Source organism: Sprattus sprattus (assembly GCF_963457725.1).
Source record: "Sprattus sprattus genome assembly, chromosome: 14".
In the NCBI taxonomy this organism is placed as follows: Eukaryota; Metazoa; Chordata; class Actinopteri; order Clupeiformes; family Clupeidae; genus Sprattus; species Sprattus sprattus.
This window is the reverse complement of record NC_137912.1, coordinates 30,319,979-30,335,916: the sequence shown is the minus strand read 5'-3', so window position 1 is coordinate 30,335,916 and position 15,938 is coordinate 30,319,979. Positions and strand designations below refer to the sequence as shown.

Here is a 15,938-nt window from a genome sequence, read left to right as displayed (position 1 = left end):
CTTTTCAGTGTACGAATACAGAGGTTCCAAGGCAAATGGTGATGGTGGCTTGGTCAAGAAAGGGTTCAGCAAGTTCAGTCAGGGATTTTCATGTATGCAGCCATTGTAGGGATGCATTTTTGGAGCACCTTTTAACTGTAAATAACCAGACTACTGTTATTTTAAAGAAATAAGAGGAAACTTTATCTGAGTAGAAATAACACATAATAATATTGCTATTCAGTAATATCAGCTACTAAGTTCACATATTCACCCAACGTTGTGATATTTGGATGGTGTACTACTTATATCGGAATGTGAAATCCATCTTTATTTAATATACATTTTATATTTAAATGTATTTTTAGGGGTTCCCTCTCGTAGCATTCCTATATTCTTATTAATCCTAATAATCATTTTTTGTTGAAAGGCAAGTTTATATAGCAAAATCCATACACATTCGTTATTCAAAGTGCTTTTCAAATGAGCAGCTTAAAAATAGAAACATTAGAGATTCAAAAAGATAAAGATCAAAATAAAAGATTAAAAAGGAACAATAAGATAGATCAGCTAAAAGAAGCTGAAAAAGTGAAAGAAAAAAAATAGAGTGAATTAAAAATCATAACATTTTTTTGCATGCCAGTCTGTATTTATCAAGCCATTCAGAAGTACTTTTAGGATTTGCACTACGCTTAGTCACTACAAATGGTCAACGTTTGGGGTAGGACAAAAGTAAGTTATCAAGCCTCTTCCACATACTCTGAGTGATGGGACTCCTCATTGTCTTAGGAGTGAATGCAGATAGGAGGTTTTTTTTATATAAAGAATGACCACGTCCTATATCTAAAGGAAGGACCAAAATGACATAACTAAGAATTTCGGTCACCTAGAACCAATTTCCTTCTCTGAATTCTGATGTCAAATCCCTTTTTTTTCTTTATCTTTATTGATAATTCAAAGCGTTTCCGTTACCCATTATGATACAAGGAGTTGATCTATACCATCAGAGGTTAAGTTAAAGTTAAAGCGTATGGGTTTAATATCGCAAATTGTACCCTTTTTAATAGTGAAATACTCTGTTGTATCTTCTCAAAAATATCGTTGATCCATTTGATGTGCAATAACAATCTTTTTCAAAGGAGTTACTTGTAATATTGCTGACTGTTGCTATTTGGATACTTACGGATGAAATAGTTTAATTTGTTTTGTATGGAATTCCATGACATGACCAGCCAAGCCCTAAATTGGCATGGCATGCCATTCTAGTCTTTGTTCACCAAAGTGGGGATTTGTTGTTGACCATGAGATAGCTTTGTTTCGCTAAGTGATTGGTGAAAAACTCTCCCCCTTGCTGTCCTGTACCCTCAGATTCCATTGTCAGGCTACGGCGGCACCAGTAATGTTATCCTGGAAGACTTGGAGAAGAACTCTGAGGGTTACATGGCCACACTGACTGGTGTTAGAGCGGGCAGTATCAGTAAACTGTGTGTGTGTGTGCGCAACACTGGTTCCCGAGCCGCTTATGTCAAAGCCATGATCTACACTGACCTGCAAAAATCTCAGCTAGCTGATACCACAGTTTTCAGCCTGTCACCTACGCAGTTTGTTCTAAAGGAACGAACAAAGGAGGTAGGCGCACAGTGTTCTCTTATTTCTTTCCTCTCTTCTCCCTCTTTTTCTGTCTCAAAGATTTGGCCTTGAGGACCATGACTCGCATTCTTTCCAAACAAAAATGAGAAGTGAGAAAATGAGAAGATACGTGCAGTTTTCTTAAGCAAGGAAGAAATTGTTAAAATTGTGTTATGAATGTAGCAGTTTTGACCAAGACCAGGAATACAATGAACCCAGGAATACAATGGATTAAAGTTTTCCGTCGCTATGACGGATTTCCGTCAACTCGGCTTGCGTAAGGCCAAAAATGAGATCGATGCAGATCCGAAGAGAGAAGGCGATCAGAGCTGCCAACATACACGATTTTGGCGAAGCAGATACGACTTCCAGACCCCAATTACGCTGCTACGCTTGACTTGAATATCCTACGCATTTCCTAACAAATCCATATCATTCTTCTAGCAGGCAACCACGTGCATGGGTTGACATCCAACCAGCCCTAAGCTCACATAAAGCGTATTATGATTCGTCCCTTGCACCGGCAACACGCCAATAGGATTGGCCGTACTTTATTTTTTTTAAATGCCGTTACCAATGTTGACAAGTGACTAGCGATGAGGTTCGTGGCGGCACCGACTTTTTCAGTGTCAGATTTACAAATATATGAACCCAATAGAGTAGCTTAAATCACCATTCAATTGGCAGCTTGCACATTGACAACTGGTTGTTTTTCACATTTCATATCAGCATTCTTTACACACACATTGGTAAGGTACATGCAGTTGCTAGCTTGTGATGAACTCGTGTTAATATATGGATATATGAACTCGTGAATATATACCCTGAGGGTTTCTACCAGTTTCCATTATAATTGTATAGTTAGATCGAGGAGACTATAACATCAGCTAGATAACTAGCTATCATTTCATGCAAATTGAACTCTTCCATTTAAATCGTTGAAGGTAATTTAAAGTGTCCTAAACTAGCATAGCAGCTATTTAACCGTAACAACAAGGAAACAACTTCAGCTGGAAAGTTTAATTCCTCAAAATCAGCTCACAAATAAAAAGCAGTCTTGGGTTCAAAGTGATCACAACCACTTGTATGATGTTAAATGGCTTCACATAGATATTAAACAATCCTCAGATAAATAATGTGAAATCAACGGAGCAAGGGCTATTCTGATAACAATGTAATGTTAGCTAATGAGGGGTGAGAAGCTCCCCCTTGCTAATAGTCTCCGCTGTTCTTCCAAAGCCAAATATATTCTTGGGGTTCCAAATAGCAATTCATGGCTTTGAATGTGAGAAGTCGATCGAGCTATCTACTGTCCCGTATTTTGAAACAAACATTTTAGCTTCAGCATTGGTCTCCCACCATTATTTATCACTTCACATTTCGATTGAAAGTCCCGTTTTCAAGCTCCCGCACGCCCCCTTCATTGAGGCAGAGATACTGCTTTTTCACTGCGGTTTTATGTCAGATCAGCAAGTCTAAATAGCTTGTACACAGACGTGAAATACATTTACTATTCTATGGATAGAAAGGGCATATAATAAAAGTGTCTACAAATATTACAGTGGTAACAGACAATGAGAAAGCAAAAGGCATGCAATCAACCCAGTTAGTGAGAGGGATTGCGCAATCTGAAATGAGACGCAGCTTGTCGCTGCCTCACCTCGCGTGTCTCCTCTCTGTTTCACCAGGGCATGTGCAAATTCAGCGATTTTGATTATAAAAATGCTTAAAATAATTTGAATCCTAAAGAAATTACATATATAGCACAGATCAGTAGATAAATATTAATATTTATTTTATGTTGACTAATGTTCAGTGCTTAGTGACCATGTGTTTGAGAATTTATGTGTATGTCTGTGTATAATTGTGTGCAACAGTACAGGGAAAAGAGGAAATTATAAACTCAAAATACTGCAGTTATTTTGCAGAAAAACATGTCCTAATATGATCTAGATTGCATCTCAGAGCACGTGAAGTCTCTGGCTTTTGGGGGCCTCGGTGTCCCCCAGACCCCCCGCCGAAAAAAAATGTTTTCAATGAACTTCAATGATGATGACTAAAAACAATAATAGCCTAATAATAATAATTACAATTAATTGGCTTTAAAGGCTTACAATTAAAGAATCAAAGAAAGAAAGACGAACCGACGTTTATATGCCTAGGCTATATTTACAAAAACGTAGGCTATGCAATTGAGCGAACTGATCCGATAGCCATTTATCCTTCTCTCTCGTTTTGTATTCTGTGCAATGAAAATCAAGAAGCAAGTAAAAATCGAGGCTATCCTTGTTGTTACTGTCAGTGCATCATGAGCTTATTTCTATGCCTATTTGTTGGAATGTGTGAACCAACGCAAATCAGGTAACTGCAACTTTCATGTCTTTAACGAACATTTATGCAACATGTGTGTTGGCCAAAATAATATTGCAATGTTGCTTAATATTTTTTTTCAGTCAGATGATTTTTGTTTGCTTTAATCCCTGTGATTGTCCTAGTTAGATGTGTAATTTGTGGAGTGCTAACCATTTTACTAATGTATCAATAATTATCAACTGATATGAAAAAAAAATATAATTTTGGCAATATCGTGCATATTAAGTTTGTGTGATATTTTGCAAAGAAGTTTAAGGTCTTGTAAAATAAGAGTAAAAATAACAGATTATGCTTGAAGTTTTGAGTCAGGTTTTTCAAATTCTGCCTTTTGGTCCAATTCTGTTTTTCAAATGAATTAAAATAACTGTATTAGGTAAAATCGTAAAATTTCCAGTAGTTCTAGAAATATTTAGTTATATGCTGCTCCCTTTTACATTCATAGGTATTTGACATATGAAAAGAACATTTAACACAGGCTGTCCTCATTTCTTTTTGTGCTATTGTGAGGGACTGGACGGTCACCCCACGTTGTTTGGGGATCTGGCGACTGGACTGGGTGGTGAAGTGTGGAAGAACCGTGCAGGAGAGGGTGGTTTTCATAAAAATATATATGTATTTATTTACAAAGGGACTAACCCCAACACAGTGTCCATGAAATAAAACAAACAAACAAATCAAACATACCGGCCGGACTCACAGGTACTGCAGTACTCTGCACCCTGGGCACCTGCTTGTCTTACTTAGGCCCAATCACAGGCACCTGTTCAGCCCAAGCCAGGCCCCAATCCTAGGCACAGAGACTAACCTGACACTGAGTACATTACCTGGCCATCGAAAACAAATACCTACATACACTTAGCACAAAACACAAGGCACACAAACATGGCACACAAACATGGCACAGAGACAAGGCACAGAGACAAGGCACAGAGACAAGGCACAGAGACAAGGCACAGAGACAAGGCACAGAGACAAGGCACAGAGACAAGGCACAGAGACAAGGCACAGAGACAAGGCACAGAGACAAGGCACAGAGACAAGGCACAGAGACAAGGCACAGAGACAAGGCACAGAGACATGGCACACAGAAAAGGCACACAGAAAAGGCACACAGAAAAGGCACACAGAAAAGGCACACAGAAAAGGCATACAAAACAAGGCATACAAAACAAGGCATACAAAACAAGGGAACAAAACAAGCTAAACGTGTCCACGCATCTAGACACGCAGAGTTTCACCTTACTCCGGTAAACAGGGAAAGCAGTGCACCTGTTTCTCCCATAAAGTTCTGTAGCTGACTGTTGTATGCCTCTCTTGGCAAAATCTCTCTCTCAGCCGGTCTCTCGTTTAAAAATGAAGCACCCTTTAAATATGTCACAGCCACGTTGGCTTAATTGGCTCCAACATTGGAAGCAGGTGCCACGGTTTTTGCCACGGTGAGGAGGGGGAGAATTTACCTTCTCACAGCTATGTATTTATTAAACCATTTGAATACCATTCTAAGATTTTCAGGAAATTCTAAAAAGCAAGGTGGCTATAGAATGAATGAATCCACACAAAAGAAGCAAAGAGCCAATCAACAACTAACTAAAGTATTTTTTTTCCACTGAGTATTGTTCCCTTCTAATCAGTCATTTTTAGCCACCGGTATTTGCACCAAAGCCTAACAGGATCCTGGTAGGGCAGAGGGAGCTTTCTTTCTCAGTTTGTGTTCGTCACTTTCATTTAACCATTCCCCAAATCCCAAAATACACTGGTTTCTACTTTAGGCTTGTTGCCTGTAGTTTGCCTGAGCAATCATGTCCCTTTGTTGACAGGTCATCACTGTGCTCCTGAGGACCTCTCCACGAGAAGAGGCCCTGTGCCAGTCCAGGGCTGCACTTCTTGCCACGGTCTGCCTCTTCTGTGGGGACGAGATCTCACGGCAGCAATACAAGAGGTCAGACACACACTCGTGTCACACCCGTTCTGATTGCCAAGTGATTTAAGCTTTCTTGATATTGGAAAGACCTATTATTTTCCACATTTCCATCAGGTTCCGGAGAAGCAAGCCTCATAGGGAACGTTCTGACGATTCAGTGCTGAAGAATATCTCCTTTGAAGAGTCTTTCTTGGGTGAAGATGAAGTCCATGAAGGTAATGGTTACAAAAATCATAAAAGCAGTTGTACAGGCTTCTACCAGAAGACTCTTGTGGTTAGTATTTATGAAAAGTAGGTATGATTGCGCTTTATTTCAACTGTTAATTTCTGGACTGTTGTTGCCTTGTGTGCAGAGATGGCAATGGCAGATGTTATTCCTTGAACAAAAGTATTGGGTGAGATGCCTGAATGATTGTGTTTGGTGGATTGGTGCAGGTCCAGCCATCAATCTACAGGCAAACAGTAGTGACTTGACCTGGAGTGACTAGCTCATCTGTTTGGAATGAAAGCAACCACATTCTACAACATCTAGTGGCTTCTCCATTCAGCTTCTCTGGGCGAGAATTGTAGTAGTTGAGGCGAGAGATAATGTCAACAAACACCTTTTGGTGCTCTTCTATAAAGCCATCATAGAAAGTGTCATCACCGCATCAATAACTGTCTGGTATGGAAATTCTGACAGTCGCACAAAAATGAAACTGGAGAGAGTGGTGACCAAAGCCTCCAACATTATTGGTTGTGACCTTCCATCAGTCCTCTCATTATATGCTGAGCGTAGCTTAAATCGTGCAAAGAAGATTATCAGAGACTCCTCCCATCCAAACCATGACTTTCTTTAACTTCTACCTTCTGGAAGACGCTACAGATCCATGCGAGCTGGAACGACACGCTTCAACAACAGCTTCTTCCCCTCTGCTGTCAGACTCCTGAACTCTCAATGCTGACCTGGAGTATTTTTTTTTTTTTATAATTTTTTTTTTTTTCCTACCCCTCTATATAATACCACCAACATTGTTGTGTGGCAATAAAGTTTTATCTTATCATCTTATAATGCGACACCCAACCCCTTTTAAAGGCTATGGTTGAGACGGGTGGGGCCTCATTTGAGGATGGAAGGATTGAATAGAAGGATTTGCTGGGATGACGAGGAGTTCAGTCTCAGAGGTTAAGTTGAAGGTGGTAGTCCTTTATCCATATGGGAATATCAGAGATCCATGCAGAATACCCAAATATTTGACTATCCCTGTTTAGCTGATTCTGAGAGATCCCATGTATTGACTGTATGAATATGCTTTTGTGACAGTGTGTGACCCAACCCTGAGGCCCAGTGATGCACAGATCTTCTTCAACAACATGAATACGGTGGTGCTCTCCCTGCTGGGCACCACAGACACTACACACTCCGTGGACCACACTTCACTACACCATGGATCTGAGTCAGATGGGTATAGTTTCTTAATTCAGTATTTCTTCTCTCTGTGGCAAGTTTTATAATAAGTATAAGCATAATTTGCTAAAACAGAGAGCTAGGAAGCATTATAAAACAATTGGGTTCTAGCGCGTAATTTAGCTGTTTCTGATTGGACGAGAGACGTTCCATGCTATAGGTTATTCGTCAACATACCTACAGTTACGGGACTTTTCACAGCTAAAAATAAATAACTCTGCGATGAAACATTCGCATTGATGATAACCGTTAATTCAAAGTTTTTAAAATTCCAAACCAAGACGTTGACAATGGAACTATTTTTTGTTGCGGAAAAACAATGGCGAAATAAACCATTTTTAATCAATAACTTCGTGTTGAAATGTTAATTTGTTGACTGTAGAATTGTTTTATAAAAGCAATATAGCACTCGTGGGAGTGGGGTAGGTAAGGGATAATCCCACGGGTGTTGTTGTCTACGCCACTCGGCCTTCGGCCTCGATGGCTACGGCCGAACACCAACCATGGGATTATCCCTTACCTAGCCCACTCCCACTCGTGCTATATTGCTTAAATAACTCGCTGTAAGTGTAACCCTCAAGTCAAGAGCCAGATGTAGGTGTTTTGGTGATTGGAGCTGTCAAGCTAAAAAGGCACCGGATGCCAAAAAGAGCCCGGGTGACGTAATGTTGACTTTCGAACGCCTCTTGAGTGACAGTTTCTATGCCAACGTTAGCATTACGTAATCGGGTCACCACGTAGGCCGGGCGCTTATTAGCTTTAAGTCTCAGAGTCGTTCGAAAGCCATCAGCTACTTTTTAGTCGCTTAATATTGTGCCTTAACGGACACTACGCACCCGGACACTTTTTAGCTATCAGTCAGAGAGTCTCAAGAGTTGTTCGAAAGCCATCAGGTACTTTTTACACGCTTAATATTGGCTGCCGGTCTTTTGTAAGTAAGCACACATCAACAGGTTTCGCGCGCTAGCATCTATATTGCTAATAGCAATTCCTCCTTTTGTGCGACAATATTAAGCGACTAAAACGTAGCTGATGGCTTTCGAACTACTCTTGAGACTCTCTGACTGATAGCCAAAAAGTGTCGGGGTACATAGTATCCGTTTAGGCACAATATTAAGCGAATAAAAAGTTTTAGCTACACCTGCCTGCTGGTAACCTGTAAGTTAGCAATGTCCGCTAGCATGTCAAAGCTAGCAAGCCCCCGTTGTTCTTTAGTAAAATGTTGTGCAAACAATGCCCTGTTTTGTTCAAATTTAATTGTGGGTGCCGTCAGATATGTCTTAAAATCACAACACATTAAGGACTTTCTTAATTTAAGCACAACAACAGATGAATAGCTTCAAGCTAACAAGATAGCTCGTTACACTAGCACGAGCTAGCTAATGAAATGTGCTTACTTTGATACTATAACCAACTAGCGAATCAACCACTTTCCTACCAAAGTCAAACATCAAGCACATGGTTGTTTTGGTTGGTTTATTGTAGGTCAAATACAAGCAAGCTGGTCTCAGGTAGCAAAGTACAATGCAAGATGCTCTGAGGTAAATCGCGTTAGGGTGACGTATTGGCGTTGGCATAGCAACTGTCACTCAAGAGTCGTTCGAAAGTCAACATTACATCATCCGGGCTCTTTTAGGCATCCGGTGCCTTTTTAGCTTGACAGAACCACTGGTTGAAGTTGAAGTAGTATCTACAAAATGTCAGATAGTCAGTCAGATGTTTGACAAGTTCATTTCTGTGGGAAAAGGTAATGTCCTTTATACACTGAATATACAGAAAGTGCTTTTGTCAAAGTAAATGTTTTCCTCTCCCTGCCTTAAGTCAAAGCCTTTTCACTGAGGAATGATAGGAACACTACAGAGGATGAAATTCAGATTAACCAATAGTTGCCAGGGTTTTTCCTGCATAGAGAAAATGTAGGCGCGCGCCTAAGCCGTTTTCCCGAACGCCTATGAAAAATCCTGAGCGCCTAAGGAGAAATCCAATTCAGTTTAATGGTGTTTTAAGCGCTCACGTTGAATTCAAGCAGCAGCAGCAGCAGATCCCGCCTCCTACCCCCTCAGCCAATCATTGAACAGAGGCTTCTCCAAGTTTGCCAGACGTTAGTCACTTTAATTTGATTTTTTTTTGTATAAAGCAGCTAGCAAGCAGTTGCCTACATTATCTTAAAAAAAACAATACTTTGATAGTAGGCTTTAAGTTTTATTTAAGCAGTGTGTGCGTGAACCTATTTTATGTGTGATGGTAAGACTAATATTAATGCCATATATACAATAACTGATTTATGAGAGCTATCCAAAGACTGGTGGCTGCCGATTTAGCAGTCAACCTACCGTACTCTGTACATTTTAGATGCTTTACAGGTAGCTGTAAGCCATTAGATGCCTGGGAAATATTTAGTATCTATAAATAACAGCTCACCTTTATCTTTTTAACCAGATTTGTAAACAGGTCGCGATCAACAGGCTCAATAGGTACAATAGGCTACCTTGGTTAAAAATCGAATTACGGTAGAGTCATGCTAGCATTGCGCTAAATAATTAGGCAGCTAACATTTAATAAGTGGTGTTTTCATAAAGTCACTTATTGTATATGGCATAAATATTATTCTAAAACACCTAAACTGTTTTTTTTAAGCAGATTTGTGAGCAATTCATCACGTATGCAATGCACGTCAGCGAATATGTTCTGAATAGTATGTTTCAAGTAGGCTACAGGATAAGTCTGATCTATTCGCAACTGTGAGGTGCGCGAATGGACAGAGCCAATCACTTAATTACTCAACCTGCGGATGCATCCTGACTTCATCAGTGGGCGGTTTCAATATTCATGGCTTTCAATTTATTAAAAGATCTGCTATGTTGAGAACTTACAAAGGTGTAGGCTATTTTTTGATTTGTCTACGCGTTTAAACAAGTAGGCCTACCAGTAGAACGCGGGGCCTCGGGAAGGCAGACAACAGCATTGGTTTATCAATGAAAGCTCAACTCGTTTGTGTTGCATCTCGAATATAATAATATTAATATTATTATTGATAAACCGGTCGGAAAACTGTCGTTCCACTGCGAGGGACAGCCCGACGTACACGAATACACCTGTACAAATGCACATTAAATTTACACTCAAAATACTGTCAAAAGTTTGATTATTGATTTCCAACGCAGCCTCCATTGGTGAAAATAATGGTATACGTAGGTTTGTATAATAAACATGAATAGTAATAATAGATAAACTTGACTTTCATAATTCGTGTGTTCCATTTCTGACCACTGGTTAGTTCTAGATTCTATTGATATAGATTTTAGTAGTTTGCATATATGAGGTAAACCTTGATCTTGAATCTTTGAACCATACATGATGGCACCATGGGGCTTGGACTATTGACAATATATTAGCCTATCTATTTTAATTTAAAGTGGAAGCAAAATGATAACCTCAAGCATAGCCTCCATTATTTATGAAATGTAAAAAAAAAAAAAAAAAAAAACATTGATTTCTGCTGATAGGTAACACAGACTGTGCGCGCATAGCGCGCAATTTTTTTTGGGGAGCACCGAAGAGCCATTTTGACCCAGGAAAAACCCTGGTTGCTGTCATAAGAAGATTAGTTAAGAAGAATGAAGTGAACAGTTGATTCTGTAAACACCAATTAGCTTTTGTTCAGAGTACTTTTTAATAAGATTTAATCAATATTATTTTAATTTGAGTAAAAGTAACCCTTTAAAATAAAGTTGAAAATATAATAGTTGTTAAGCAATGCATTCAAATGTGAAACGTGCTGATTTTCATATATGTTTTGCACTGCCACAATTCAACCAATGATACGGCTCTCCTCGAAGTCAAATCAAAGAGCGCTGTTCAGACAGTAAAGACCAGTCCTCGTGAGGATCCTGATGGTCTAGTGAGTGCACAGAGGTATTTGTGAGCAGAAAAGCATCCTCACAAGGAAGTAGGGCACTGTGGCTACTCAGGCACATCAACTTCTTTCAATAATCAACTTTACATTTTTACTATCTCTAAAACTGCTTTGCTCACAGTAAACATTATTTTGTCATTTTAATCTCTTAACTCATCTGTATCTTTGCTTCACTCCTCGACTCTAAACATGTTGTAACACTCAGTTTTTGAGGAGATGGTGGCATTGTGATTTGTTGAGATTATACAAGCCACTTAAATTTGTTCAAAATGCCTAAGTACAGTTAATGTCTAGAATCTCGCCTACGCATTGTCATTTTTATGAAACTTTACACATATGTCTATGACTTTCTGTTGACGATCCCTACATTTGAAGAATGGTCCAGCTTTGTGAGGATTCTACGTTTGAGTGAGAATTCTACAGCAGGCTTTGTACATGAGGCCCCTAAATTCCCAGACATTGTCTGGCGTTCATATGAAAAAACGCTTTTGAAAAGAAACAGCGTTTAAATGATCAAAGCATTCAACAAGTTTATACTGTTGGTTATCAATATTTAGCTAACTATTGTCATGTCTGCAAAGTTCAGAGTTCAAAAGTCCTTAACAGTCCTAACATTTTGTTTTGCAACATCTCAGCAAACATTTTTGGAACTTTGGTCTTTTTGTTTGTTTGTTTGTTTGTTTGTTTTGACAATCTTAGGTGAAATATATTATCAAGGCATGTTGGACTACTCAAAAAGTGCCTGACGGGCCCTGGACCTAAAAGGGTTAACACCTCCTTGGTTTTTCTCATTATCTATCAGCAGTGGTTGTGGCCCCTCAGATCGTCAAGCCCACCATGTGTCTCTGGATGTCCTCCCCGTAAAGGGGCCTCCCCTCGTTGCTAAGGAGGCACCTCAGAAACCCACAGATGAGCAGTGTGGCTCCTGGGGAGTTAAACCTGAACAGGTGGTTCTGAGAGCCCCTTCCATTGGTTAGTAGTTTTCTTTTAGTGTTTTCGGGGTGTGTGTGTGTGTGTGGGGGGGGGGGGGGGGAGGGGGTGGTAGGACAGAAGGGATGTGTGTGGGTTTCTCCACACAGTTTTCATGTCTCATTACTGTTTTAATAATGCTTCAGGAGGTGTAGCTGACATTTGCCAAGTCCAGATTGTGAACCACTCAGGATGTGAGCTGAGTTTTGAGTTGTCTTGGCCAGCACACTGTTTGACCATCACCCCTCAAAATGGAGTCATTGAACCAGAGTATGTACCTGTCTGTTCACACTTCACTGACATTCTACACATAGTCCTCTGCCCCAAACGCATAAATAGGTAATCGTATTTGCCATCTAGGTAAAGACATTTTGGTACCACTTTACAATAAGACTCCATTACAAATGGTTTATAAATAGGCTATTAATTAGGTTGTAAACCCTTTGTAAGTCATTTATAAGCTCTTAAATGAGTTATAAACACAGTTTGTATACGTTGATGCGGGCTAACTATTTGGGAAGATCCCCATCTTGGCAACCCACTGTCTATCCCTTACATTGCTCTACTAGCCTAATTGCACACTCCCTACCATTATTGTATCTGTTACTAGAGATTAAACCCCATTTACAATAAGGCTCCATTTTGCCAAGTGTAAAGTGGTACCGAAATTTCATTATGCTGGTTAGCCATATTTTTGTTAACCTATTTGGCCTGTGCCCATATCTCTGGTTGGCTGTGAAAAGCTAACATTAAATGTAAACATTATAAACATATAGTTTTTCATGTATGTATGACAAAATGGCATGACTGCTGTATCTGCACTGCATACATGTACTAGGGTGGAATAACCAACTCAAAAAGGTGCTATTATTTCAACTGATAATGACAACTGATTTAGTTTGGAAGTTGGTTGAGGTCCCAGGATGGAATGAGCAAAGGACTTGTGGAAAGCTGGCGTGTTCACAATAACCATTTGAACGTCAGCCATTTGGCTTAGTTACAGACAAAGGGAAAGATACAAAAGTATATCAATTATTTTAAAAGAATCAGTACCCTGTCTGATTATATCTAGACTACATGTTGATCACAATAAAGAAGGATGATTTCATGACTGAATGTAGAACTGCAAAGATCAATAATGAAGTGTAGAATTTCCTCTGAGGCAGCTAATGCATATCTGAATCTGAACATGGATGAAACCCAGCTCAATTTGAATTTATGTTTTCATGTCATTCAGCTAAGATTGGCCCCATATACTTTCACACATCTACTGTCATCATCAGCCAAATTAAAAGAATACTGACCAATAACATGTCCACATATCACCAACACCTGATTAATAAGTGTTTCAATCTTTATATCTGTGCTCTGTTAAAAATGTGCTCTTCCCTCTTCTAAAGGAACCATATGCAGATTCACATAAGCCCCAACCCGTCCCTCGTCTCCAAGCCGCTCCAGCTCCCTTGGCATGGCCATGTGTATGTCCTGTGTGATGGGCAGCAAAGGGTTGTAAAGGTGCAAATCCAACATGACTTGGCCACGGATGTCACTATGCTTGGTGTATCAGACAAGTCTGTGTTGCCCCTTCTGCGACAGACAGAGAATCCTCTTTTGCCCACTGCCAAAATCCAGCCACGGAGCGACAGCCTTTCTCAAATTGAGATTATGAACCGCATTCTGGTCTTTCCAATCACACTCTGTGGAGAAAGCACAGGTAAAACTGTCCTGTGAATGCACCACTTCTAACATTTGCGCCTGTTGGAGGTTTGGATAGAAATTAAAACATTTCTGAATCTCATTATACTTGCTGTTTTAAGTTGTAGGTGTTTTATGTGTATGTTAATTTACTTCCTTTAGTATTATCATCAGACAAATAAGTTTGTAATGATTTGGCAAATGTTATTAAAAAATGTGGGACTTTCATGACTTCACTTTCATGTAAAATGCAAAGCACCTTTCCAAATGAAATGCCATTTTCCTCCTTTTGTTTGGTAGTAAACATCTAGTACTGTTTTAAATGGCAGAGAGTCTATAATTATCTTTCTTTGGAAGCTTTTAACCAACCGTAGGTGCACATGATCTCAGAAAGCTATCATTTCACATTTGTTTGAATTTGGGTTACTGAACTGGAGTAAGCTTTGAACTACAGGCAGTGTTGGTAAAATGGGTGGAATCTGGAGACTGTTCAAAAAGTTGTATTGGCTAATGAATGATGGTGCCATTTCTCCTCATATGTTCCATCTCTCTTCCACACCTGGGCATGCTCAGAATCCTCTCTTCAGGTGGAGAACAAAGGAGAAGAAGTGAGATGGTACCTCTCATCTCTCGCCCCACCGTATGTCAAGGTACACAGATTTGAACTTCCTATCCTAAGAAAGGATCTTATTCTACTCGCTTCATTGTCATTAATAGTGTGCTATAAAGTAAATCTGTAAAAGACTCATCACTCTTGTCTCCCTCTCATGTCTTATGTTGCATGCTTCATTTAGTCCAAACTGCAAAGTGTCTTCCTTGTGAAGCTGGATGACGTCTTGTTATATTTACAATGAGCTCCAAAGACTTTGTATTATTGTTAGAAAAGGTAAAAATGTACAGATAAGCAATATTTAAAATCATCTTTAAGTGTATACTGACTACTGTGCACTGGGTGTATTTTTTTTATACTTAAAAGGAAAAGTACTTGAATGTACAATGATGTACACAGATTACTGGTGCACTGTCATTAAGACATCAAATGCTTTTTTATTTTTGAACACAGCAAGGTGATCTGACGTGAACATGACAAAAGAAAGTCTATTTAATGTAACCCCACACAAAATTGAGCGCTCATTGAAGTGTTGAAGACACACTTAAAATTCTCAATTGACCTATCGCTAAGCCCGGTCTCCCGTATATTAGTTACTGTTGCTAACTCGGATAAACTAAAGGAGCTGACTAGAGTTCACAAAAGCAGCTATCAGTGTCAAATGATATCCCAAGAGGCTCTAGGCAACTTTGAGACAGAAGGCCCTGAATGCGTCTAGAAGCCTTCAAAAGGGACTTCATTATGCAATGGAGGGATATGTACAAAATTTAAAACTAGATATGATGGATGACGAGCTTAAATTGGAGGCGAGAATTTACAGATCACATTGCAACAAGGAGAATGCATCTCACGGTCATCACGATTGCAGATAACAACATCCCATACCAGCATTGTTCATGCACCGCAGGGAAAGATTAAATTAATTTACCTTTAGTTAATTTAAAACTCATCTGGAGGGAGGCACTGAGATGTAGACCTATGTTTATTAACTAGCATTACCCTGTCCCTGTCAGGCAGTGGTGGAATGTAACGTAAAGTATTTTTACTTCGTTACTGTACTTCGTTACATTTTTACGTATCTGTACTTTACTTAAGTAAAAATAATAGAGCATACTTTTTACTTTTACTTCGTTACATTTTGCAGCTATTATCTATACTTTTACTCCGCTACATTTCTACAATATGTGTCGTTATTCGTTACATTTTATGAACACAGTTTCGCCAAACTGTTGCCTACACAAAAATATGGATTGCGTTGCTTTAGGACGTTTCAACCAATCAGGTGGCTCTATCAGCTCCAATGACAGCAGAGTGTGTATTTAGAAGCAGCACTACGGTAGCCTTGCCTGTTTTGCTTAAACATTCAACAAACAGCCTGACTAAAACAACTTTTCAGCAT

General features: G+C 39.4%; 1 protein-coding gene across 1 annotated transcript in view; it reads left to right on the top strand.

Annotated features, from left to right (window-relative positions):
* Nucleotides 1-15,938, top strand: part of cep192 (centrosomal protein 192) — a gene marked incomplete at its 3' end in the record, with an annotated part of 74,481 nt that overhangs the window by 40,894 nt on the left and 17,649 nt on the right. Inside the window, exons 26-33 of the mRNA XM_080851764.1 lie at nt 1,348-1,608; nt 5,799-5,920; nt 6,017-6,117; nt 7,206-7,347; nt 12,071-12,237; nt 12,381-12,504; nt 13,635-13,948; nt 14,503-14,579. Of these exons, the coding sequence (XP_080707890.1) occupies nt 1,348-1,608; nt 5,799-5,920; nt 6,017-6,117; nt 7,206-7,347; nt 12,071-12,237; nt 12,381-12,504; nt 13,635-13,948; nt 14,503-14,579 (1,308 nt within the window). The remainder of the gene's footprint in view (nt 1-1,347; nt 1,609-5,798; nt 5,921-6,016; nt 6,118-7,205; nt 7,348-12,070; nt 12,238-12,380; nt 12,505-13,634; nt 13,949-14,502; nt 14,580-15,938) is intronic.